General features: G+C 39.2%; 2 protein-coding genes across 2 annotated transcripts; one reads left to right on the forward strand and one right to left on the reverse strand.

Moving 5' to 3' along the window:
- The first annotated feature begins 6,233 nt into the window (after positions 1-6,233).
- Positions 6,234-19,232, forward strand: LOC146329441 (uncharacterized). The gene is made up of 6 exons (XM_084714701.1): positions 6,234-6,360; positions 10,368-10,421; positions 10,539-10,659; positions 10,818-10,987; positions 11,122-15,631; positions 15,836-19,232. Exons 2-6 carry the CDS (start codon positions 10,419-10,421, stop codon positions 18,454-18,456), a joined length of 7,425 nt encoding a protein of 2,474 aa, XP_084570827.1. The 5' UTR covers positions 6,234-6,360; positions 10,368-10,418; the 3' UTR covers positions 18,457-19,232.
- A 538-nt stretch (positions 19,233-19,770) lies between these two features.
- On the reverse strand, positions 19,771-27,655 carry LOC146329442 (uncharacterized). Its single transcript, XM_084714702.1, has 7 exons — positions 27,164-27,655; positions 25,579-26,377; positions 24,637-24,697; positions 22,840-23,347; positions 21,642-21,832; positions 21,409-21,535; positions 19,771-21,087 (listed from the first exon to the last, which is right to left on the reverse strand). Exons 2-7 carry the CDS (start codon positions 26,371-26,373, stop codon positions 20,910-20,912), a joined length of 1,860 nt encoding a protein of 619 aa, XP_084570828.1. The 5' UTR covers positions 26,374-26,377; positions 27,164-27,655; the 3' UTR covers positions 19,771-20,909.
- Positions 27,656-27,703: the final 48 nt, after the last annotated feature.

Below are 27,703 nucleotides of genomic sequence, written 5' to 3' on the forward strand. Positions count from 1 at the left end.
ACTAAAGATTTATTTTTTTATATCTTTCTTTTTTATCCTGGAGAGGTTTGCTGAGAACTCGCTGCCTTTTTCAGCTCCGTCCTGCGTCGCACACTTTTTTTTTTTTACAACTTTTACAGACTCACTTCAAACACAGCAAAAAAAAAAAAAAATCTCTTCTTCTACTGTTCGAGCAGAGAAGTGAATGTCTTGCTTCAGGTTACTTTTCTGTATTTGGACCAGCAGTTTTGACTGGGAGGTGATGATTTCGACCTGCTGATAATTAGTTTCTTTTAATTAATTAATTAATTATTTTAATGCTGGAATGGCATTAATTGATTTTTTACTTTAAATTATACTTTATTGCCTGTTTAATCTTTGACATTTTTGACATTTTTGACTTTGAAGCAATACATTTGTACTGCATATTGATAAATGAAGATTTGTTACTTTATTATTAATTACTACAGGCAGGTATCTGACAGCAGGGTTACTCATGACACTATGCTCAATTAGTCCATCGTCATCTAACCGTATTTATTTTCAGTGGTTTGTGTGGAGCCAGTATGTTTTTGTTGTTTCACAGTTTTATTTTCTTCACCCTGGATGCACGAGGGAAACTACAGAAATCTATTTCCATCAACGTAATAATAAAAAAAAACATCCTGTAAGTCATTAAAATTAGAAACTTTCCCAAAATAATGACTTAAGGAGCAACTTGTAGCGATTGCAGCTGCAAAAATGAGCACAGCAGTCCAGACAGGAAGTTGGAGCCGTAGACTGTTTACCCCCGTCTCCTCCTGTCCAGACTGGAGGAGGCTCAGACAGGCTGCAGGAACACTGCAGGAGTGACAGTAACAGGCAGTGATGAGTCCTGCACTGTAAGCTGATCAGCTGTTTATAACTCAATTCTCTGTCGATGTAAAGTTATCCTGAAAATACACTCTGGAGTTTGAGTGTAGCGACCACCTGCCAGACTCCATTAACATTTCGCTCAATTTAACCATTTTAACCATTTTCTCCTTCTACAAGATAAGTAATGATTTCTTATGACTCATAAACAGACACTTACTCATTTGGTGAACATTCGGCATTAATACTGAACTCTAATTATCCTGAAACAGACAAACAGAAATTGTTTTTTTTCTGGCCTGGAACACAAATTTCAACTTAACATGCTTCCTTAAACTCTCATGACTTACCATGGTCATCTTTGTCTTACAGTAGATTTTATACAGATTTCTCCTTTAAGTTTCTCATTGTAATGACGTAGAGGATCTTTTTGTTTCATCACATTAGCAGAAATAGGCTGCATCGCCAAGTCATAGGCTCCTGTAAAAAGCAGCTACGGTGGCTGATGGGGGACAATAACTGCACTCATGTTTGAATATGTTGAAAAAGGGAGAAATATAAATATGCATACCCATCTGTTAGCTGCTACCAAACATCTGGGGCAAAAAGACAGAAACCTCAGCCTAACTGAGACAGTTTCATTTTAGTTTAATAAACTGCTGTCTGAACTTCTGTGGTATAAAAACTTACTGCAATGGATTTATGTAGAAAAAACATAAGTGTACAGTTAAATGAGATGTCAGATGTCGCTGCAGGTTTTGCTCTCTGTTCCTGTAGATGCAGTCAGAGGTGAAGCATTTGTTATAACAGCGTAACTGATTCTGAGCGAATTTGAATAATCGATGTAAAACGTCTGTAATCTCAAACTGTCTCCTTTAAAGTGGGTGTTAATGATGTTTTTACAGTCATGTGATCAGATTATCCTGAGGGTTTCTATGTAAAAAGTGGTTTACAATGAAGTTTGGTTTCTCTTTGATAAATTGCTATAATTAACAATTTTGTGGACTAGAAGGATTTTCCTCCATCCACTGGGAACAACATGGATTTAGAGAACAGTCAGTGTCACTTACAGCTCAGAGAATTACTGTTTAATTATGTAAACATCTCTGTAATTAAAGTAATGACAGAGTTGTTTACATAAAGTTCATTATTATTAGCATCAAGTCAGAGGTTTCAGCAGGTACTTGGGACTCTGACTTGTCTGGTTAATTTTCTAACCTTGACTTCGTCTTTGTCAGTTAAATTTTTTTTGTTAACTCTTATCAAAACAAAAAAACAACTTTTCAACGTTGTGTTTTGTTTTTTTTTTGTCATTAAGAGACAGGAAGTCTTTTTTTATGTTTTATTAATGGTCTTCTCTCTCGATGTTGTGATCTCCTTCTCTTGTCTCTGTTCATATTTTCTGTGTGTCCGTTACAAACAAATGTGACTTCATTTACTTGTGACTTATTTTTCCAAACCTGTATCGACATCAGAATATTCAGACATGAAACCACCTGTGATTCTATTGCTTTCTACTTTTTTTTTTCTATTTATTTTACCACACTGACTGGTTTATACTGTATCAGGATGTGATGATGATTATTTTTTGACATTGATTAGTTGTGTGGTTCATAAAACTTAAGACAAATATTGATCAAAGTATCCTAGTGCCCAGAATGTTGTCATTAAACAAACAAAATATTCAGTTTAGTAGAATGTAAGACCAAGAAAAGCAGAAAATTTTCATGCTTGTCAGCCTGGAACCATCAAATATTTGGAATTTTTGTTTTAAAAATGACTCAAACAGCTAGAGATCATGTTGTACTGGGATCCCAGCAGCCGTGACGCCCCTCCTGTACTGGGAGCTACGACAGAGGAAGTTTTGAGCTCTTTGTCAGTGTTTGATAAAGTCGCAGTCGTGCAAGAAGCAGACATGAAACTTTACAGGTGTGTAGCTGAGATCAAAATGAAGGCTGACTTTGAGGATGGGGGGTTTTCTGACCCAGAGTACTGAGTCCTCATGTAACTAGAGACCATTTTAGGATGGGATCACGCCAGCTGTGACGCCTGGTAACATGTTTATGTTCCACGCAACAAGTAGTCATTAGTCATTTATTCATCCTTTCATTCATTTTCTGTAAACATCAATCCCAGCTGACACTGAACGAGAGGCAGGGAAGTTCATAACAGTCAAGTCACACTCATGTTCACATTAACCTGAACGTCTTTGGACTGTGGAAGGAAACTGGAGGACCTGGACAGAACCCACACATACAGGAGGAGAACATGCAGCCACAAATTCTCCCTTGGACTGGGAAATTCAAACTCAGAACATTTTTGCTGTGAGGCGACAGTTTGAACTGCTGCTCAGTGCTCATGGGTTGGACCACACCCACCTTCACACTTCACCTTCATTTTGATCTCAACTAAACACCTGTAAAGTTTTGTTACTGCACCCTGCACGGATATGATCCCTCAAAGACAGACAGACAGAGAGACGTACTGTTTTTAAACACATGATGAAGTTCAAGTTCTTCACATGAAAAGACAGAATGAACATAATAAAACCCACATGTAAAAATAAGATAAGATAAGAACAGAATACATAAAATGCATCTTCACATGGATAAAATCCACTTTTCATACTAGTAATAGTAAGATAAAAATAGAAAGATGGAAAATAAGGTAATATTAATAAAAAGCTAAAATAGAATGTATAGAATGCATAAAATTAAGGAAAATACAACATTTGCTACAAAAGCATTGCAGCAGTTAAGTCAGAGCAAATTAAAGGCTAAAGTAAAGAGATAAGTTTTTAGCTTTCTTTTAAAAATATTTTATAGCTGCAGTCGTGTTCCAGAGCTGATAAACGCTGCATCCCCAGTTTTCTTATGGTTGTTTTTGGGAACCTCCAATAAACCGTCTGCAGACGAACGCAGTGTTCTTGAAGGTGAAGGGAGCGACGAGTGTGACTTGGTCCTTTCTCAGTAAAGGCTTTGTTTGTATGAGAGGAGGAGGACCTTAAAATCAATTCTATATGTTGCAGGAAGTGCAGAGCAGCTGAAACTGGACTGATGTGTTCTGTCTCCTCTTGGTTCTGGTTAACAGTCGAGCTGCAGGGTTTAGGATCAGCTGAAGTCTAGACCAGTTAGGTCTGCTTGAAATAAAGGCATCAATAAGTTTTTCTGCATCTTTTTGATTTATAAATGGTCACATTTTAGTCATGTTTACAAGGTGGAAAAAATTAATATATTATCAAAATAGTTGCTGATTTATTTTCTTTTGATTGACCAGTGGATTTACTGATGCAAACTTTATCAAATTTATAATTTAAATACTGATTTAACAAACTGTGTCTGTATCCGTATTGCTAAATGACGCAATCAGAGCGACAAAATGCACAAGACTCGACTTTCTGTTTGTGCAAACTGATCATATGTGATATATTTAATGTTTTCATTCACATCTAATTGCCTAATCGTTCTGGAAAGATTTTTCTTTTTACTTTTTTGTTTGTTTTTCTTCCTTTTGTGGAGATGCTTAGTGAAACACTCTTTAGTAATTAAACTGTAACAGATAATAAATCAGTTTAATTTGTAATAAACCGTGTTGTCATGTTTATTTGAGCAGGTTTGCCTGAGAACAGAGGCGCTGTTATGTAACGTCATGTGGAGCCGCAGCCGTACCTGTCCAGGTAGCATTATATAATGAGTGTGAGAACGCCGCTGAACGCTCTCTTTTCTTTCCATTCAGATTCACACAGACAGGAGTCTTTGTGACCAGCCAGCGACTGTAATCAGAGTGAGTCACACGGTGAACGCCTGCCGCTCCCTTGGCACAGGTCAGCATTTTTCTCATGTTAACAAACTTATCGGGGAGTGTTTGGTTTATGCTTTTTTTTTATTTTGCCCTGTTGTGGTTCCTGAAAGTCAAGGTTTCAGCTATAATGCTGGTTTTAATGTATGTGTGTGTGTTTAGACTGCATACATGCCCATCAGTTATTACAGTTTTGTTTTTTTAATTCCTTTTTATTCTTACTTTGTTTTTTATTTTTCTTTTCAATTCAGTTTCCAAAGTGTGTTTGTTCCTTTTAGTTGAGTTTTTGTTGTTTAAAAGTGATTTGTTTTAGTTTAATTTTTATTAGTTTTATTTAGTTTTTTATATAGTTTTATTATTAGTGGGGTTGTAGGGCACCAGCACAGAAGCTTGTTATTGTATTATCTCCACCAGAGGAGAATGCGATTGCTTGCATGTGTGTGTGTGTGTGTGTGTGTGTGTGTGTGTGTGATCAACCGACCTGAATCTTGTCCAAAGCTCATCTCAAATACTACTGAACCGATTGGCGTAATTTTTTTCTGCACATTCGTGACTGTCTGCTGAAGGACATCAGGTTTCAGGTCATCCAGTTCTTGTGAACGTGACATCTCAAGAACACCCTGACGGAATTTCTTCAAACTTGACACAAATGTTTGATTTCGGTGGTCAAAGGTCAAAGGTCACGGTGACCTCACTAGACACATTTTAGGCCATGACTCAAGAATTCATGCTCTAATTGTCATTACAAAATTACACACAAATATCTAATAGGATGAAGTGACGACATTTTATAATCAAAAGGTCAAAGGTCAACTTCACTGAGACATCATAATGTTCAGCTCTCCTCTGTCCTCCTCTGTAAAAATAGTCTGTAAGTGAAGACAACATGTTTCTACATGGAAATTATTCTCTGGAATCACATGCAAAAAATACACTTCATACCTTTTATTAAAAGTTCAAAGGTTAAAAGGTCAATTTAGTGTTAAGTTCCATATTAAATTCCTTCAAAGTTTTCACTACAGACATTATATGAGTCTAGACAGACATGGATGTAAACTGTAACTTGACTGGTTGGTGGAGACAAACAGCTGTGAGACTAATTTTATTTTTTGACTGCTGTTCAAACTGCTTCAGGTTGAAATCGGGTTTATGACGTACGTGGAGGTCGTGTTAATGGCAGAGATCTGCACTTCATGAGTGACCTCCTCCAGTTTGAATTAATACAGAATATTGTTTCAGTTAGCTTTATTTTTACTCTACAGTCTAGTTTTTATTGTTATTTCAGCCATTATTAGTTTTAGTTCACTGTAATGACCTTGGTTTGCATGTGTCAACAGATGTGGGAACAGATGTGCTGACGTATGAGGGAGAGCGGGTCAGAGATTGAAGTTGTGCTGTTGTCTCCTGGGGTGTGTGTTTGTGTTTGTATGCATATGAGCCGCAGGCGTGTGGTAGTCAGGGTGTGTTTGCATGAGGGCGTGTCATGTGAATGTGTGTGTGTTTATGTCTGTTGACAGTTAATGGAGGCGGGACATCTTAAGGTGGAACCTGTTTGTCTGCTTCAAGTCAAGTATTCGTCCACCTGACCGGCGCTCCTCTCCTCAGTTGCAGCCTGCAGAGCAAACAGCATGGACTGACTCATCTCCGTGCTGAGACTCTTGGACGCAGCCGCGAGAACACGGACGCCAGAAAAAAAAAACACACACGCACACCTGCCTGATGGACCCAGAGGTCAGTGTCATTTATGAGTTTTCTCTCCAGCTGTGTGCTCCCTCCTGTGAGGCGTCCGCTCCTTAAGGTGGCAGGTTTTGGGTGGCAGTGGGTTGAGTTTCAGGTGCCATCGTCCAGGTAGTTTCTGTCATGTCTCCGCTCCTGTTAGAAACTGTTAAACACGTCTTTCTGGTTGCAGTCGTTTAAATCAACTCTCAGTGCATCATGTTCAACCAGCTGACCATGTGTTTTTTCCTGCAGACAGTTTGTTTCCTTCATTAACCTTTTATCATAATATTCTCACAATTATTCTTCTCTAAAAAAAATAAAATAAAATCCATGTCAGTTCATTTAGATGGACTTCTGCACTGTTCTGCACTTTATCCTCTAATTATTAGAAGCTGCAAACATCCTGCTGAATTAATGTGCTGATGGCTCAAAATTTGTGTTGCTAATGAAACAAACAAACAAAAAAAAAAAACTGAGAGGCATTTTGCATCCAGCTCCCACTGACTGAACAATTCCACGTTTGCAGGCAGGTGCACTTTGACTCACTCTACCTGTAAAATGTTTAATGTGTAACTTTTCCAGTAGTAAACCTGCTGCTTCCTTTGCTCACTTGTCATTTGGAGCCGCGTGTAATGTGAGATAAATACCCAAAATGCGATTCATGTTTGTGTTTGGTTTTAGACAAACACATGATATTAAACTACAGACTGACAAAGTTTTCTTTTTCTTTTGTTAAATGTTTGTTAATGTCCTCGTTTTGTGCCTGAGGACCTTCCGGTTCATCTTAAGGGGTCCGTCCTCTTGGACTGAAAATGAAAATATTCTAAATATATTTTTAGGACATAGGAGCATTTTACTGCATCATATTCAGAGTTTTTGTTAATTAAATATTGTTATTGTTGTATCTTTACATATAAAAGTCTTGTGGTTCCCCGTTTTACCTCATATGGAAATAAAACAGTTAAATTTAACTACATTTTCATCTTTTATCTGAAAGTTGTAAGTAATTTATTAAGAGATCCTCTGTAAATCTGTGTAATATGAGAACCAGTAAATCCACATACAACATTCTAGTATAATATCAAACTTATATGAGTTAAAACTTTTTTTTACACACTTATATGTGTAAAAACCTTACAAGACATGGAAGATGTCACATATATGAGACGTACAAATTGAAAAAACATAAAACAAAGCAAAAGTAGGGAAAACTAACGATTATTTTCATTGTCGATTATTTTCTTGATTAATCGATTAGTTTTTTGGTTTATGAATGGGTTTATGTCTTGTTTTATTAACAACCCAAAGATATTCAGTTTACTGTCATAATGGAGTAAAGAAACCAGAAAATATTCAGTTTAGTTAGTTTGAAGACAAATTTAAGAATCGATTAATTGTTGCGGCTCTAAGCTGACTAACTGACACATGTTTAAATATTCTATAAAAACACAGGATGCACCGGTAGCTCACCTGTCAGAGCGCACGTAACATGAAAAAAGAAAAAAGAACAATATTTACTAATAAAAAACTTACATAGTATTTACATGATTAATTCTAATAATTGTGTTGTTTGAGAAAAATGCAGAAATGGCCACTTTTATGAGTAAATCATAGTCTAAGACGTATAAATCTTATAAGACACAATACTATATTCCTGTAAGTTTTTTCTTGTATTTGTTTTTTATATGGGATTGCCTGAATGAATTTTTAGAGTAGGATTTTACAGAAATCTGTCCCAGCTTGACTTCTTGAATATCTGACAACATACTAGTGACAAACAATTTTATAATTCTGCCATATAATTTTAAATTCTGTAAGTAAATATTATATTGTTGTTAAGATATTCCTGCAATAATTCCTGCAATAATTTATTGCCTGAACACATTGTATACTTGCTGCTATAATAACTGCATGAATGTTGGATAACTTTTCACTGTTTATAAAAATCATATAAATTGGATTTTTACGTTTTTAAATCACTCGGGATCTTTTATCCTCATTTATGTGCTTTTATTTTGATGTGTGGAGTTTTATAAACTGCAGTTAGATGTTGATGCAGAATAAATCAGTTTCAATCATCCAGCTCATCTCTGCACATCGTTTCATCTCGATGGAACATTGTGTGTCTGGATTCACTGGAGTTCAGCCAGGACTCTTTTTTTTCATTGATTTCTATACTATAAAGTTCTGGGTGTGGTTACTTTTGACATTGTGTGCTTACATAAAAGGAAACACCCAACAACAGAACATTTGTTCGCAGCACTCTCGATAAACCTGTTCCTGGTTTTCCTCATTTATAACCCAAACAGCTCCGAGGCCATAACTCAAATACCTGAGAGATGCACCTGCGGAGTCACCTGGGTGTCACTCGCCTACCTGCATACACTGAAACTGCTGAAAGTTTTTTTTTAATCTTCAGGAAACTAAACTTGTCTCTGAGAGCTCAGATAAGAATTTCATAGCGCATAATATTTATCTTGGATCTAAATTAAACTCTTTTAATGAAAAATGTTTTCAGACTCTTTCTGTTTCTGTTTCCAGTCTCTATTCTGTTTCTGCTGTCAAAACATATCGTTCTAAAATCATACCATTCCCCTTACCTTTACTATCTCCACTAGATGTAAGCCTGGAGGGGATCTTACATTTCTTTCTTCTGTCAGTGTCACATCTGTCTGTCTTTAGAAGGCTGAAACGAGCTCAGTTTTAAAGCTACAGTGAAGATACTAGTATCTGAAACTTTTAAACTAAATGATGTAAGGCAGCTTGTTGGGGGCTAAATAAATAATGTAAAATAATTTCCACATGTTAACTAAAAGCACAATTTCTACCAAAGTCTGTTTACAAAACTATACATATAGCATGCAAAACTAATGCAAAACAAAACTAAGATAATTTTTTTTGTCCTCACTTAAAAATACTCGCTACTCATTATTGGTGTGTGTCGTGTCTGTTGGATTGTTAAAAGACAAAATGTTAAGCTTATACTAGGAAAGAGACATTCATAACATCTCAATTCCTCACAATAGAGCTTTGGAATAAAGAATCATTCGTGTGGTGTGTTTTGGTGTGTGTGCATGTGTGCAGGCTGGAGGGGTTCAGCCCAAAGTAGGGGATTCATCATGGAAAAAAATTTCGGAACCACTGTTTTAAATAATGTTTCAGTTGAGAAGTTTGTACTTTCTGTTAAGTTTCAGTTTGTACAAAGGATGCTCAGTTACAACACTATTGCACCATTCTATGCAGCTTTAAGAAAACTGAAACTATTTTATACAAAAACACTTAAAAAAAAAACAAAAAAAAATCTCCAGTGGTTGCATGTGGAAGTTGTTGTGGCATTGCAGTTGGTGCATCACTCCACTGAGAGCTTTCTCCTAGTCTCCTAGTTCTTTGAACAGTAATAAAATGAAACAACACTGGTCTTTCCTGTACATATAATTTATTTATCTGGCTGAGTTGATCAACTCCACCCAAAGCTGTTTAGGGGTTTTGTACTTCTTGTTCCCTCCTTGTATCAAAGGACTGCTTGGAAATGCAGTTAAAACAGTGAGCTGGCTGAAGTTTGGTGGTGCCTTCAGGTGCAACTGTTTGGATTGGGAAATTTGGTTTTGTTTCTGCAGGTTATAGCAAGAACTCTGCAGTGTTTCTTCTAAACCCTTCTGCAGTGGATTGATTAAATTCTCAACCCTGCAGCGCTACAGGTGTTTTTATTTTCTACTAATACCAATATACATTTAATCTGGAAATACAGCTTTTAAAAATCTTCGGTATATATCGTCAACTACCCAATCACCTGTTTTACACAAACTGCTAACATAGTCTTCATTTACCGGAGTGGTTTAAACAGATATGACATGATCAGAGCTGCTTGGGACAACTAATGTTCTTGTTGTTTGGGTTTGTAAACTTAAACATGTTACATGCATGCTGTATGTAAAAAGCTGCTCTGTATAAAGAATTCTGTATATCATGTTCTCATAATGGCTGAATGTGTTTACTGAATATTTTATTTTCTTCTCTAGGTTTAGTCAAAGGGGATTTTTCAATGCCACTGTGACAGAAACACAAGCACCATGGTGAGAAACACTGACCTTGTTTTAGTTCTGTGTTAAGTGTGAAATATTCTAGAATACGTTACATTTCTGTTGTATGTTTCTTGTTTTAACAACTTAATGAAACGTCTTGGCTTGCAGCCGTCACACCGCAGGGGAAGGAGTCTCTCTGAGGCTTTCACCCTGGAGCGATCAGAGGGGGGGTCGCTGTTTGTTTCCAGCATCAACGATGGCACCTCAACCAGTCAGGGACTGAAGGAAGGTAAAGACCTTGACTTGCTACTCAAGCTTTTTTTTTCCCATATTGCTTTTGACTGTTTTAAAATATTTTACACAAAGCCCAATGAGAGGGAATTTAGGAATGTTTTGGAAGCTTTTGTTTTATGCTAACGTGGGATTTTTATTGATTTATTTTTTCAGGGGATGAACTTTTGGGGGCGACAATCAATTTTGATCAACTATCAAAAGAGGAGGTGTTAAAAGTACTCAAGCTGATGGAGCCGTTTGACGACAAGGTCCGAGTTCTCACAAAGAACAACCTGAGCAAGAGTGTCGGAAATCTGGACCTGGCTGCCAAGAAACCCGAGGCAGTAAGTGGACTGCAGATTTTATCAAATCAAATGGAATTAATTAATTAGTTAATGTATCATTTTGTCCACAGTTCAACAATTTTGATATTATATAAAAATATACCTGCAAATTAAGTTGTGCTTTACATTTCTAGATGCTGAAGGATTCCTACAACAAACTCTACAATGCAAAAATCAAGAGGTTTATGAAAGGTGACTTGGTCGGTGGTGAGGAGAGCAATGCAAACGGGGAGGTTACTGCCACGCCAGCTGTACCGGGCTCCTCCAAGGTCAACCTAAAACACGCCACAGGATTGCCTCGCCTCGGAGTGGACTTTGGACTTCTGAAAACCAAGACCGTGAGCACAGATGTTAATGCTGATTCACAATCTGATGATGCTGGAGAACTAACATATGGCAGCAATCTGAACCTTCCACCAATGGGCTTCAACGGGAGTGCAGTAGTTGGAGCTCAGTCACCAAGACTAAGAGTCAAAACTAAAAGTCCACAGCTTAACGCTCCAGACCTCCATCTGTCTGGAACATTACCAGCAGCTCCAAATGGCAACACTACAGCTGGTATACAACTGCCAAACACTGATAGTCCATCAGTTGACTTGACAATGCCAAATCTTGAAAGACCTCAAACTGGGCTGAATAGCACTGGAACTTTAAAAGCTCCAGAAGTAGGTATGGACTTAAAAGGTTCAGGTGTCACTATCCCTGACATGGGGATAAACCTTAATGGGGGAAATATCACTGGTCCATCCGTTGACACCGGCGTTCCCAAAGTGGCCATTGAAGGAATAGACAAAGACTTCAAAATGCCAAAATTCAAACTGCCAAACCTGGGCCTCACTGGACCTTCTTTCAGTAGTCAAGAATGTGAGGTCAGTACACCAGATGTAGAAACCCCAGATGTTCCCTCAGGTAAACTCGGTCTCAAGTATTCCAAGAGACTGAAAAACCCAGATCTAAATGTGGATGATCCTCGCAGTTATGTAGAGTCACCCAAGCTCAGGCTTTCTGGGAGATCCCCTGAGTTAGACATTGACATGCCAGGTGTTGACGCATCACAACTTGATCTAAATGGGCCAGACATTGACATGCCTTCAGGGGAAGTCAAAGTGCCACTCAAGAAATCAACAATTGACCTTAAATCTCCAGATTTAGATGTGGATGCCCCATCTGGCAAATTCAGTCTACCCAAATTTGGGGCCTCCAGTAAAGGTGATGCATATGTTAAAACGCCTGACCTAAGTCTCAAAACACCAAAGATAAAAGGTGGGATTCATGTACCTGACGTAAATCTACCCAAAGCTGACCTAAAAGGGCCAAATTTAGCCATTGGAAGTCCATCGGTTGGTGTTAAAGGTCCATCTGGAAAATACAAGGCTCCTAAGTTTACAATGCCCAAATTTGATTTACCAGACATTCCAGTTCCAGGTTTTAATGGAGATTTATCAGGAGCAGATATGCAGTTGACCGCGCCAGATCTCAAAGCTGGATTTACAAACCCAAATGTTGATTTGAATGTACCCTCACCTGACTTGGATTTTGCAAGCTCATCTGGAAAACTCAAAATGCCAGGCTTTGGGCTGTCTGGGCCTAAAGTTAAAGGCCCTGAGTTAAAAACTCTGGACATGGATGTATCTGCTCCCAAGTTTAAAGGGGGAATCAATTTGCCAGGTTTTGATCTCAAAGACCCAAAGCTAGACCTTAACACCCCTGATGTGGATGTTGATGCACCTTCTGGTAAATTGGATATTGATGCAAATGCTCCCTCTGGCAAGTTTAAACTGCCAAAAATTAAGTTCTTTGGCACATTACCAAAGAAGAAAGATGTGGACATTAATGCAGGAATGAAAACACCTGAACTAACTCTGAAATCCCCAAAGTTAGATGGGCCAAATTTGGATCTCAAAACACCGGACCTAGACATCTCAGGTCCCAATCTCAGTGGCGGTGTAAAAGCACCAGACATAAAAATGCCCAAGATTGATCTCAAAAGTCCAAAACTTGACCTCAGTACCCCAAAGCTCAACTTAGATGCGCCATCAGGTAAACTGAAAATGCCAGAGCTTCACGCTCCAGATTGGGATGCTAATGCTCCCTCGGGCAAATTAAAAATGCCTAAATTAAATCTTTCAGGTACATTACCAAAAGGACCTAATTTGAACTTGGATGCAGATCTTAAGTCACCAGATTTGAGTCTGAAAGCTCCAAAGATTAAGGGTGGAATTGATGCCCCTGACTTGGACTTGCCAAACATGGACCTTAAAGCTCCCAAGTTAGATGTTAACACTCCAGATGTCAACATTGGTTCACCCAACGCAAACTTCAAAATGCCCAAATTAAAGATGCCTAAATTTGGTCTGCCAGGCCTAAAAGGACCTGAGATTGATGGCAGTTTTGATGGTCCAGACATGGATATTAATCCACCCAATGTCAATCTGAAAGGTCCCAAAACTGATTTAGAAATGCCAGATTTTGGTATTGCTGGGCCATCAGGAAAATTCAAGAAGCCAAACTTGAACCTGCCTGACTTGGGGCTTTCTGGTCCGAAGTTAGGTAGCCCTAACCTGGACCTCAAAACACCTGATCTAGATATTTCTGGTCCCAATCTGAGTGGTGGTATAAATACACCAGATCTGAGTCTGAAAGCTCCAAAGATTAAGGGTGGAATTAATGCCCCTGACTTGGATTTACCAAACATGGACCTTAAAGCTCCCAAGTTAGATGTTAACACTCCGGATGTCAACATTGGTTCACCCAACGCAAACTTCAAAATGCCCAAATTAAAGATGCCTAAATTTGGTCTGCCAGGCCTAAAAGGAGCTGAGATTGATGGCAGTTTTGATGGTCCAGACATGGATATTAATGCACCCAATGTCAATCTGAAAGGTCCCAAAACTGATTTAGAAATGCCAGATTTTGGTATTGCTGGGCCATCAGGAAAATTCAAGAAGCCAAACTTGAACCTGCCTGACTTGGGGCTTTCTGGTCCGAAGTTAGGTAGCCCTAACCTGGACCTCAAAACACCTGATCTAGATATTTCTGGTCCCAATCTGAGTGGTGGTATAAATACACCAGATCTGAGTCTGAAAGCTCCAAAGATTAAGGGTGGAATTGATGCCCCTGACTTGGACTTGCCAAACATGGACCTTAAAGCTCCCAAGTTAGATGTTAACACTCCAGATGTCAACATTGGTTCACCCAACACAAACTTCAAAATGCCCAAATTAAAGATGCCTAAATTTGGTCTGCCAGGCCTAAAAGGAGCTGAGATTGATGGCAGTTTTGATGGTCCAGACATGGATATTAATGCACCCAATGTCAATCTGAAAGGTCCCAAAGCTGATTTAGAAATGCCAGATTTTGGTATTGCTGGGCCATCAGGAAAATTCAAGAAGCCAAACTTGAACCTGCCAGACTTGGGGCTTTCTGGTCCGAAGTTAGGTAGCCCTAACCTGGACCTCAAAACACCTGATCTAGATATTTCTGGTCCCAATCTAAGTGGTGGTATAAATACACCAGATTTGAGTTTGAAAGCTCCAAAGATAAAGGGTGGGATTGATGCACCTGACTTGGATTTACCAAATATGGACCTTAAAGCCCCCAGGTTAGATGTGAACACTCCAGATGTCAATATTGGTTCACCCAACACAAACTTGAAAATGCCCAAATTAAAGATGCCTAAATTTGGTCTACCAGGCCTAAAAGGACCTGAGATTGATGGCAGTTTTGATGGTCCAGACATGGATATTAATGCACCCAATGTCAATCTGAAAGGTCCCAAAACTGATTTAGAAATGCCAGATTTTGGTATAGGTGGGCTATCAGGAAAATTCAAGAAGCCAAACTTGAGCATGCCTGACTTGGGGCTTTCTGGTCCTAAGTTAGGTGGTCCTAACCTGGACCTCAAAACACCTGATCTAGATATTTCTGGTCCCAATCTAAGTGGTGGTATAAATACACCAGATCTGAGTCTGAAAGCCCCAAAGATAAAGGGGGGGATTGATGCCCCTGACTTAGACTTACCAAACATGGACCTTAAAGCCCCCAAGTTAGATGTGAACACTCCAGATGTCAACATTGGTTCACCAAAAGCAAAATTTAAAATGCCCAAACTCAAATGGCCAAAATTTAATCTTCCAAGCCTAAAAGGACCTGAGATTGGTGGAAAATTAGATGGTCCAGATGTTGATGTAAATGTCCCCGGTGTCAATCTCAAAGGTCCTAAAGCTGATTTAGACATGCCAGATGTTGATGTTTCTGGTCCATCTGGAAAATTCAAAAAGCCAAACTTCAACCTGCCTGATTTTGGCCTTTCTGGTCCAAAATTAGATGGCCCTAACTTGGACCTCAAATCACCGGGCCTAGATATCACTGGCCCCAATCTCAGTGGTGGTATAAATGCACCAGACATAAATATGCCCAAGGTTGATCTCAAAAGTCCCAAACTGGACCTCAATACCCCGAAGCTCAACTTAGACATGCCATCAGGTAAACTGAAAATGCCAGAGCTTCATGCTCCAGACTGGGATATTAATGCTCCCTCAGGCAAACTGAAAATGCCTAAATTAAATCTTTCAGGTACATTACCAAAAGGACCTGATTTGGACTTGGACGCAGATCTTAAGTCACCAGATTTGAATCTGAAAGGTCCCAAAGCTGATTTAGAAATGCCAGATTTTGGTATTGCTGGGCCATCAGGAAAATTCAAGAAGCCAAACTTGAACCTGCCAGACTTGGGGCTTTCTGGTCCGAAGTTAGGTAGCCCTAACCTGGACCTCAAAACACCTGATCTAGATATTTCTGGTCCCAATCTAAGTGGTGGTATAAATACACCAGATTTGAGTTTGAAAGCTCCAAAAATAAAGGGTGGGATTGATGCTCCTGACTTGGACTTACCAAACGTGGACCTTAAAGCTCCCAAGTTGGATGTGAACACTCCAGATATCAACATTGGTTCACCCAAGGCAAAATTTAAAAAGCCCAAATTCAAATTGCCTAAATTTAATTTTCCAAGCCTAAAGGGACCTGAGATTGATGGTCCAGATGTTGATGTAAATGTACCCAATGTCAGTCTCAGAGGTCCCAGAGCTGATTTAGACATACCAGATGTCGATGGTGGAATTGATACCCCTGACTTGGAGTTACCAAACATGGGCCTTAAAGCCCCCAAGTTGGATGTGAACACTCCAGATATCAACATTGGTTCACCCAAAGCAAAGCTGAAAATGCCAAAATTGAAAATGCCTAAATTTAGCCTACCAAGCCTAAAAGGGCCTGAAATTGATGGAAATTTTGATGGTCCAGATATAGATTTAAATGCACCCAAGGTTGACCTGAAAGGTCCTAAAGCTGACCTAGATGTTGATGTTGCTGGTCCATCCGGAAAATTCAAAAAGCCAAATTTTACCCTGCCTGATTTTGGCCTCTCTAGTCCAAAGTTAGATGGCCCTAACGTGGACCTCAAATCACCTGATCTAGATATCTCTGGTCCTAACCTTGGTGGTGGAATAAAGGCACCAGACATAAACATGCCAAAGATTGACCTTAAAAAACCCAAACTGGACCTGAATACCCCAAAGCTGAACTTGGACATGCCATCAGGTAAATTGAAAATGCCAACACTGCCAAAACCTAATGCAGATCTGAATTTACCAGATTTAAATCTGAAAGCCCCAAAGATAAAGGGTGGAATTGATGCCCCTGACTTGGACATGCCTAATATGGACCTTAAAGCTCCCAAATTAGATGTGGACACTCCGGATGTCAACTTTGGTTCACCTCAAGGAAAACTGAAAATGCCAAAATTGAAAATGCCTAAAGTTGATCTACCAAACCTGAAAGGACCAGAGATTGATGGCAGTTTTGATACCCCAGACATTGGCATCAATGCACCCAACATCAACCGTTCCAAACCTGGCTTTGAAATGCCAGATGTTGATTTTGGCAGCCCATCAGGAAAACTTAAAAAAACACATTTGAAAATGCCTGATGTGGGATTTTCAAGCCCAGAGTTTGATGGCCCAAGTTTTGACTTAAAGTCACCAGACCTGAAAAGTCCAGATTTTAATCTCAAAGCTCCAAAGATGAAAGGAGGCATTGATGCCCCCAAATTGGGCTTACCAAACATGGACCTTAAAGCTCCCAAGTTAGATATGAACACTCCAGATGTCAACATTGGTGTCCCTGATGCAAACTTTAAAAAGCCCAAGATGCCAAAAGGCCCCAATCTTGACATAAGTGGGGACCTACAGGGGCCTGACCTGAATATCCCAAAATTAAAAATGCCGAGTTTAAATGCACCAGACATTAATCTTTCAGGACTTGAAATAAAAAGCCCTGGTCTAAGTATGCCAAACATAGATTTACCTGATCCCAGATTCAGAGGTCCCAAGCTAGACCTCAATGCTAAACGTCCTGATCTGGGAATAAATGGTAACATAGGACGACCGGACATGAATGTTACTTCCCCCAGACTCAAAGGAGGAATAAGAGGCCCAGGATTTGACATGAATGCTCCCTCGGGAAACATCCAGAGTCCTCAGACTGATCTTGATTTGGCAGACAGACGATTCAGACTCCCTTCTTTTAAGATGCCTCAGTTTGGGGGCCCAGATCTTAACGGAGTAGGGTCTGATATTGATTTTGGTGCCTCTCTGAGACCAACAAATATGGATATTTCTCCTCCAAATGCAAAAATGAACATGAAACCACCGGCGATGAGGGGGAATATCATCGGTCCAAATATGAGCGCTCCAAACATGAACATCAACATGCCGAAAGCGGTGATGCGAAGTCCACCATTGCATCTCAGAAATCCAGATCTCAACATTGATGATCCTTCACTACATTTCCGAGGACCCTCTTATAAGAATCGCAGATCAGATATGGCTGGGTTAAGCATGAAAATGCCTGCCTTGAATGTAGATGAAGGCGTCAGGCTTCGACACCCTGACAGAAGGTCAACTGGGACCAAAGTAAGGTCCAGCTACCCTATGATGGATTCTCATGTAGGCCCCCATATTGATTTTAACCGTTCAGATCTTAACATTGATGATTTCACAGGAAAGGAGCATGTGCTTAGAGCCAGAGGGACAAACCCCCAGGCATCACATCACTACCGACAGGTGATGTCCCCGCCAGGTGTTAACATTAACATGAGAGACTCCAGACATGCCAGACAAATTCCTCCTGGTGAATTTGACATATATGCAAAGCCTCAGAAAAGAATGCAGCCTGTGCCTAATGCACGTTTGCAGCACGTTCCTCAAGATCCAAGAAGAATGAGAGTACCTGACAGCAGAGAGGGATACTATGTCACTGTTTTTCCCTCAAAAGCACCAAATCAAAGAATGCCAAACCGCAAATATAACACACTTGGGGGGCCTGACTTTGATCCAAGAAACATAGACCTTGAAGTTCCAGGTGTAAATGAACTGAAAGGGTCAACTTTCTTTTTCTCCAACCTTGTGTAGGTTTCAAACCACTGATATTTCCATGAGCAGAACCAAGTGTTCCTTTTAGTGTGCTGTTTATACTGGGTTTATTTATTGTGACTTAATCTGTTGTATGTTGCATGATTTAGGCTCATGCATTTTTGAAAAGTCATTCAGTTTTTGCATATAAAGCTAATTTTGTTGTTTTATAATGATGCTGCCTATGTTACAATGCAGCATTCTTGCACTTGTTTTATATCTAAATTCAAGGTTTTTCATATTTTGTTACTATGCATTAGTACTGCTACTATTATGTGTATATGCTATTTGTACTATACAATACTTGTCTGAAAAGTAGCTTTAATTTCTATGTACATTTAAGTTAATTTATGCCCCCCACTGATGATGAAAGTCATGGAGGAAGTTTATGGATTTTAGAGTTTTAGTACAAAATCAAACAAGCTAAGTTGTTACGTTATATATTGTCAACTGAATGTTAACATATCCAAAGATGTGCATATGTTTATATTTTACCGTATGTTTATACTTTCAAAACACCCGCTTTATTGTATATTCATGGGGGTTGTATATAGTTGAGCTTATATTGTTTTTATAACCATAAAAACTTTTGAGAAATAATGTAATAAATGATTAAGTATTTAAGATGACTACAGTATAAATTCTAAACCATATAAAGTGCCTTAGTAAAATTTAAATGTGAGCATGAAGCTAATAAAGTTGGTTACAATGCACAGACCATATATCATTTTATTATATTGTGCGAAAAAATAAACACAAAAACATATAGCCTACAATATTCTTCTGTGCTTTCTTATTCATATTTTGCCACTTCATTGAGAGGAAGAGAGCATACAACCTGTTACATCAAATGTATTTGTTTATTAAAATATACGAGGAGTTTTGACTGGTTATGGATCAGTCCTCATTTGATGCTGATGCCTCTATATGATCTACATAAGCAAACGAGAACTTGTGCGAGAAAATGTACTGTTTCTGTTGAATTATTCTTAATGTCTGCCACCTGATCGGACTCTTTAGAAATCAGATGAGACAATTTACAGCTCTACAGACCAGAAGAGCCCATGCTTATGTTTTACATTAACCAGTTAAAAAAATCAAAAAACAAAAGGACTAGAGAGAAGTTTTTTTTTTTTTTTTTTTTTTAGATAATTTTATTTTTTCTGTTATATTTTGTGGTTATGGCAATGTTGTGGAAACACTACTGCTTTTGTCCACAGGGGCCTCCAAAACCAACACAGTATGAAAGTTTCTTGTTGTAGCTTTAAGTCCAAAATAGTTTCCTTTGTAAGATAAAATTGAAAAAAAAACCTGACAGATTTTACCAATGTTTTATGTTTCTAAAACAGGTTTTACACAATACTTCAGAGGGTTCAGTCTGTTGGTTTTATGTGTGTTTCATAATGAGCCCAAACTAGATCAAGCAAGGCTACAAAAATCATAGACACAGAAACAGCCACCAGCTCAGAGCCTAAAACAAACTCAACCTCCAAAAACTCCTAAAGAAATAATTTTACAGGATATTATTCATCCCCTTCAATCCAAATTCAAATGTAGCAAAAAAACTAGAGGAAAGAGACTAATACAAAAAAATAAAAAATAAAATAAGAAGTAAACAAGTAGATACAGTAACTCTTTTATTTGTCAAGACATCAGCCTGTACGATCAACAGTTGTGTTACTGGTCACTTGAACTTTTTCACTTTTACATAAAAAGTGAATTTTGCTGATTTGTATTGACTATTTTTATTTGACTTTATTATTGTGACCTAATTTAATATGATTATGTTACAATCTTATTGTGTATTCTATTGTTTTTACAGTTGTTTGACAAAAATTTCCCCATGTGCGATAAAGTCAATTTGAATCTGAAAAATCTTCTGTAAAGTGAGTATTAACTAAAGGTGTCAGATAAATGTAGTGTAGTTAAAAAGTACAATGGTCCCCTCTGAAATGTGTTGGAGTAATTTACAGATTCGTAAAGAAGTTTGGACATATGATACAAAAAGTAGAAAAGTCACATTTGTACATTTTTGAACAGAACTGCGTGGCTTTGGTGAGTCACTCGTCGGCAAATTGTAAAATTGAGTGTAGAAGTGAAAAAATGGCATCAGGTCGTAGAGAAAATGCAAAATTTGGAGAAAATATAGTTTATAATTAAAAACCAAATTACATGATTTTACAAGAACTATATTCTGCTCATTAGGGCTGAGTGATACGGTCAAAATCAAATATCACAATATTTTGACCAAATACCTCGATACTGATATTGCAACAATATTTTAGGTATGACTGTTGTAATGATGAAAGTGGGTAACAGCAAATAATAGAACAGTTAGAACAGTCTGATGAGTTCAGAAAATTAGATCATTTTACTGTAATTCAGCTTTTAAAACCAGAAACATGTATTTCATATCATGATATCCAAAATCTAAGAGGACATCTAGTTTCATATCATGATATTGATATGATATCGATATCTTGTCCAGCCCTGCTGCTCATTTGGTTTGCCAGACATTTTTCAAACATGGACAATATGATGTCCAACATTTTGGAAATGAAGCCGTGTGAGGCGAGGTCCACAGCCTCCACTCTGTCCTTGATGGCTGCTATGGCTCCCCTCAGGTGAGACCTGTAATGAATACAGACAAAACTTTGAAGGTCTCAGTCTCAGACAAAGAGGACTCTGCATTTTATTTTAAGAACTGCATCGTGCCTCTGCATCGTCTGATTGTCAGTGTCATACCTTTAAAATTACACTGTGTATTATGGGATGTATGGTAGACATCTGGTATGGTGTGACAGCTAGATTTAGAGCCATTTTGGATGATGTGACTGATCTGACATGCAGGAATTTTGACTCATGAGTTTATCGTTTGTCGTCACATCAGGTTAATAAGGAGGGTGAATATTTTTAGTGAGTCTACATAATATATACTGATCTTAAATCTACCTGAACTCCAGCAGCCTCCCCACAGTGGCCAGCTCATCCTCGGCCTCAGGAATGATGTGCAGACCCTGAAATGGAAGATGGTCTCGCACCAGGCCAGCGAGACTCTCACATAATGCATCTACCTCCTCTGATGAGAGAAAGAAAAGCAACCAAAAAAAAAAAAAAGTAAGGCACCACTTCAACAAACTGTCGATGATTTATGAAAATTGTGAGAAAAAAACGACGCAGCTTGCCTTCACACAGTCTGGAAAACAGTGAGGTCTCAGCTGTAAGCTGGGTGGGTTTAATCCCAGCCTCCTCCAGCTGGACTTGCAGTTCCTTCCTTGCGTTGTTATCCGTCTTCAGATATGCAGCCAGGGACGAAAATGACATGTACTCTGGTGGACCGACCCGGCGCTTCAGTTCCTCCACTGTGATTTTGCATCTGTGTGAACAAACATTAACATACATACAGAAAGACGATGCAGTTAGGGGTGTCACAGTTCTCCGAATGCACGATTCGATATGACTTTAGATTCATCTTTGAAGTGTTGTTTTTTCTTCGGACACGTGCTGGACGCCGCAGGTAGCTGGGGGTAGAGGAGTAACAGGACAATCACTGATTCTGCCTTTTGATCTGATTACTGAAACTGACAGCTCATTTTGATCAATTTTAATATTGAAATTGTTTCACCCCTGACCGCAGCATGTCAAATTAGAGACATGAACATGAGTCTACAGTGACGGCAATGACACCAGAAGTCGCTAATACATTAAGTCAGTTTTATTCACATATACAGTCAGATGGGGCAGCAGGCAGCCTGCAATTTTTATCAGCCTTCGAATTTTTGTTTTCTCTGTATATTCAAGAGTTTGAACAAAGTGATCACAAGGAGAGGACGACCCTTCAGAAAACATGAGCACACCATGAACAAAGTCTACATGATTCATGGCTGCACTTTACTTTCATGGCTTGGAGAAAAATTTCACTATGGTGTCATGATGTGGAAATTTAGCCACACGTAAAGAAACTTTGTTAAAATTAAGCTTTCCAGGTATGAGTATCATAATAACAAAAGGTCCCTAATATGAATAACCACTCTTTATTTTATTTTGAACATAATTCTAGTTACTCTGTTGTGTTTTTTATTCTCTCCTCCTTCTCTCCTGAACCAGATGGGATGAGAGTCATTCTCTTCCGGGATTCAGGATGGGACAAGAATTTTTCTGGAAGTGCGATGGGACGGGAGTGAAAATCCACTCCTGTGTCACCCTTTACTGAACTCAAGTCCGCCCGGTGTGCATCCACAGTATCGTGGTCATGCAATTATCTTCAGTGAAGTACAAAGGACGTTGTGCAGAGAAAGAACTCTACTGATCGACACCCTCATTGGAAAATAGTGCTAGATGACCTTAACATTTAATATAAAAAAATTACCAGAGAAATCATACCTTCTCTTTTTCCCACCGGACGACAGAGGGAGGATGCTGCAAATCTCTTTGAAAATCTTTGGTGTGGAGGGGGCAGGAGTTGGTGTTGGAGTGTGCTGGGTGGAGGAAGAGGAGGGGCTGACAGGTGCAGGAGAGTGCTGGATGGAGGGAGTGGAGTGTGTGAGGACCGCTGTGTGTGAGGTGATGGTGGCGGTGGTGGTGCTGGTGGTGGTGGTTGTGTTGGTTGTGGTTGTGGTTATGGTGGTGGTGAAGTGAGTTGTGATGAGAGGTTGAGGGTGAATTTGGACCAAAGTGCTGTGTGTGTTTGAGGTGGAGGGGAATGATGTGAGGGAATGTGGGGACTGGAGGAATGTTGTGAGGGGGGCGGGCTTTGAGCTGTGGGTGTATGAACTGAACTGGGAGGTGGAGGGAAGTGTGTGTGTAGGAAAGGAATATGGGTTTGAGATTTCTGGTGTTTGTTGTTGCTTGGTGCTGCTCGATGGGGAGGCGGTTTGCTCTGGTGCATCCACTGAAAATGAAAAGCTGCAATCATTAAATCATCCTAAAATAATCATGTATGAATCATTTGAAAAAAGCTATGATGAAACAACTAAAATGCGTACATTTCAAAATAGATAGTCAGGGTTGATGGGAAATGTAGTGAATTGAAGCAATACATTGACCACAAAAAAGCTAAGTTCTCCTGCTCATGGAGCCGTGCCGGCAATGCCTACATGTACCAGAATGCATTGCTTGCAAATCTGTTCAGCTAATACCCATGTTGCTGTGTATCACCACCTGAGCCTATTGGTATTATTTTGTTGGCCAAAACACGGCATTAGATAATAAAAACACTCAAACAACGTGCCGTCTGGCTATCTAGAGGCAGAGAATAGAAATTCAAGCATGTAGTTCTTCCTTAACACCGATGACATCACTGTGACATCACTGGAGGCAGGAAGAACAACTGATTTTGCAGCATTAGAACTCAGTTTTCTCAGTCAATTTAGCAGCACTGAGGATTTTATATTGATTCAGGTGACGACATTTACCATCAACACTGACTGGACATCCACATGAAAAGTGGTAGATTTCCACTTTAACCCTCTAAGAGTAAGTCTTTTTCCTGTCCAGTTTTAGTTTTTGACACGGAAAAGTCACAGAAATGGCAACCATCTGTACTTTTACATACAGATGAAATTTGTGGGTGAGGAGCAGGAGAGTAAAGCTGCGCTTTAAAAAAAAAAACAAGGCCTAATTTTATTTTATTTTTTATGCAATGTAGAAGATGTTGATGTGAAAATGACATTCCTCCAAAAGTTAGATGAGGTTTCACAATACACTGTGGCAAAACAATTAGCATTACCGTTTAAAATTTGCATTATCATTAAAACCATGTTTGATTACTGCACTTTGAAAAACTCACAGTAAATATTGTTCAGGAGCAACTGAAGTTAGCAACAGAGTCCCAGAAATGATTTCAGTGTCTATCAGTACTTTTTGATAATCATGAAATAAAATTTTCATACTGCTGAAAATTCAAAAAGGAACACAGATTGATATCAGTTTCATCTGTGTGTGTCCAGGAGCTCCAGAGAAAAGGTGCAGGTGTATGCCAGTCTAACTTACTTCAAAAGTGAAGACATACAACATCAAAAAACTCCACAACTGCTGCACAGAGATGAAACTTCTATCCATCTTCATGTCAGACTATGGGGAAGATAGTAAAAAAAACTGTTTCCCAAAATGTTGGACTGCTCCTTTAAGCAGCCACAAACTTGGCACAGACATGTCAAAATTCGATGAAGCAGTCCTTACATGAATCCTCTTGAGGATCAGGCCGAGCCGTTCTCTTCCGTTTCATTCTTCTTGACACTTTCTGAAAAGGAAATGAGAGACTGCAGGTCAGTCTGAGAGCGGGAGAAAAAAGTCAACAGAAAGAAAAAGTGTTATATTTTATTAAAGATCGTGCCACTAATGAAATATTTAGCATGTGATCCTTTTCGCCAGAAAAATACAATAGGTATTTTTGAACATTCACCACTCTCTCTTAAAGCTAGAAATCAGAGATCACCCTCCAATCTGTGGGATGTAAAATGTGGGGCTGCTTCAAAGAAAACGAATGAGTCTCTGACTTTATGAGGCCATTAGGGGGGTAATTAGGTTTAAATTCTGGTTTGAATATAAACTTTATTAGGGTAGAAGGAGCTCACAAACATTTCATGGCCTCATAAACTCAGTTCCTGTTTAACATTAGCCAATAAGCTTGTTAACTTAATTAGATTTTGGTTTCTTTTGAGCGATAACAGATATGGTAGCCTAACGACACATTTTCCTGCTGACCGCCCCAGTGTCGCTCAGGCTGCTGGTGAAATGGCAGACACTGCTGCAGCAGCAGCACCAACCTCGGAGTAGTTGGTGCCAGTTGCCTGACTCGTCTTGGAAACGGTAACAGACCAACGCCGCCTCTCCGACACAGAGAGAAAGCAGCTTCAGCGTGAGTTGGATGCAGGCAACAAAACACCAGCAGCTTGATTGACATGGCAGCCAGTGAGCTGGAGAGGAACATGACACACACTGCCTCCATTGTCCATCAAAATGCCCCACCCCACCTCTCATTTTAGCATCTCTCCAGCTACCAGCCCACTCTGTACTTCATGGTCCGAGCTGGATCCTCAGGTCCCCAAGCCAAGTCCTCACAGACTCACAGACAGACTGAGCCACTGCTGCAGCCATAACATCAGCACATTTAATACTTACCGATGAAGCAATTTCTGGTTGGTTGGTCTGTAGTGTGGTTTGTTGTGAAAGTGAAAATGGCGCATCATTGGCTGAAGTCGTGTTTGAATCTGTTGGCTGCTGAAGGAAATTGGTTGGATTTGTGTTTGAAAGGCTTTCTGGCAGAAAGCTCTGAAGGCAAACTTCTACTGCCTCCGTTTTGACCAGATGATCAACGCTGAAACAGTCGTTGCCTTCTGTTCTGGTCTGTGCATGAAAGCTCTTCTTTAGCATCCTGATGTCTTTGGGGGAAACAAAGTACTGTCGATCTCTGAGGTCCATCTTCCCCTGAGCTTTCGCCCACTCCTCACACTTCAGCAGGATTTCTGCGTTGGAATCTCCCAGCTGAAAACAGGAGTGAATGAAGGCGATCAAATTACTGTTGATCCGATTTGAGCGACCCTCCTCGGGATTGTTGAGATCGTGTCCAGAGTGCTTGTTCATTAGGCGCACAATGCAGCTGTTGAAGGTGTTTTTGCTCACAAATGTAAACGAGACGTAGGCTCCACAGCCGTTGGCCCTCGTGGTTGTTGGATCTCCGCTTGACTTCCCTTTACATTTATTAGCTCTTTCACAGCGCCACTGGATGTGTTCCGCTCCCCTTTTTTTCATTGATGTGAATTTTCCAATCCCATTATTCTCTAATTCCACCAAGTGTCTCGACATGAACTCGTCCCACGTCTCATTGTGGGGGACGATGTGGACTGTCCTTATAACATCTGGATGGGTTTCTTTACGGAGAGAACTCTCTAATGACTGCAGCCAGTAAGACTCCATTTCACTACAATACAAAAGAAAATAATTAGTCAAATAAATTACAATAAATAAATAAAGTAAATGAATAAATGAATGAAAAATGTATTAATTAATAAATGAATAAACTGAAGGGTCCATACAGGTGCTGGAAGTCCTTTTTTTATTTATTAAGCTTTTACTATATTTTAATATTTGTTAATTGAATAATTGATGGCACCAGGTGGAGAGACACAGCAAACTGACAAAATTTCATTGCACTGATAATTTGTTTATTTTTGCACGTGGCAATAAAGCCTTTGAATCTTTTGAAATGAATGAATGCACTCACCTGTCTGACAGAAAGACATCAGGTTAATTAAGAATGATGAATGCACTAACCTTTCTGACAGAAAGCCAGTTCAGATTAATTAAGAATGATAAATGCGCCAACCTTTCTGACAGAAAAACAGTTCAGTTCATATTATTAATTATGAGCGATAAGGCACCAACCTTTCTCACAGAAAGACAGTTGACATTGTTACTGCATGCCAACACCAACTTTAAATAAAACACTTTGAGTGCAGCAGAAATATTCAGCTAAATTTGCCATAAGCTGCTAAGTGACTAATGTTAATGTTAACTTAGCCATTTCTGGAAAGAAAAGTAGCTATCAAGCTAATATTTGCCAGTTAGCTTGTTAACTTTCATACTTGGGTATATTTTGGTTTCTCTGAAGTGAGAACAGATATAACAGCCTAGTTACACAGCAATCAATAGGTATTTCGTATTTAATTTAACAGTATAACTTCAGTAACTTTGATAACTTACTCACCCTGTAAGCAGCTGTGGATCTGGATGGTTGCTCAGAGTCTGGTTTGTGGTCAAAGTGAAAACGTCCTTCTTTAATTCTATTGGCTGCTGAAGTGAAGTGGTTGTGTCTGTGTTGGATCACCTGATCTACCGTCGAAAGAAATTATCGGGTGCATATAAAGGCTTTCTGACAGAAAGCCCTGGAGGCAAACTTCTCCCACGGATGGATAAAGAGAAAAGAGCGTACTGTTCGAGGTCGCGCAAGCTGTTACGTCTTTCGATACGTTACGTCATCAGTACGCGCCAGCACACCACAGTGCAGCGCTAGCACGACCTTTCATAGAGCAAACACGCTTATGGTTCCGTTTATAATGTGTGTTTCAAACGATTTAAGAGTAAACTGAGTGTTTGTGTGAAGAAAACAGAATCAAAATGTTTCGCTGTTCTTTGGTAATTTGTGGCAGAGGAGTCGCTAAACGGGTGAGTAACGTTTAACCTGCAGCTACATTAACGTTAGCTAACTAGCTGCACACCGGTACACACATGAACATTAATTACAACG

This window comes from Lutjanus erythropterus, chromosome 3, assembly GCF_056507025.1.
Source record: "Lutjanus erythropterus isolate fLutEry1 chromosome 3, fLutEry1.hap2, whole genome shotgun sequence".
Lineage (NCBI taxonomy): Eukaryota > Metazoa > Chordata > Actinopteri > Lutjaniformes > Lutjanidae > Lutjanus > Lutjanus erythropterus.

Excerpts from the sequence above, each read along its gene's own strand:
- LOC146329442 (XM_084714702.1), bottom strand. The coding sequence starts at position 26,373 with ATGGAGTCTTACTGGCTGCAGTCATTAGAGAGTTCTCTCCGTAAAGAA. Across the intron at positions 24,698-25,578 it reads AACCAGAAATTGCTTCATCG|AAAGTGTCAAGAAGAATGAA; the intron begins GTAAGTATTAAA and ends TTTCCTTTTCAG. Across the intron at positions 21,833-22,839 it reads TCCGGTGGGAAAAAGAGAAG|ATGCAAAATCACAGTGGAGG; the intron begins GTATGATTTCTC and ends TTGTTCACACAG.
- LOC146329441 (XM_084714701.1), top strand. Across the intron at positions 10,660-10,817 it reads CAGTCAGGGACTGAAGGAAG|GGGATGAACTTTTGGGGGCG; the intron begins GTAAAGACCTTG and ends TTATTTTTTCAG. Across the intron at positions 15,632-15,835 it reads ACCAGATTTGAATCTGAAAG|CTCCAAAAATAAAGGGTGGG; the intron begins GTCCCAAAGCTG and ends TGAGTTTGAAAG.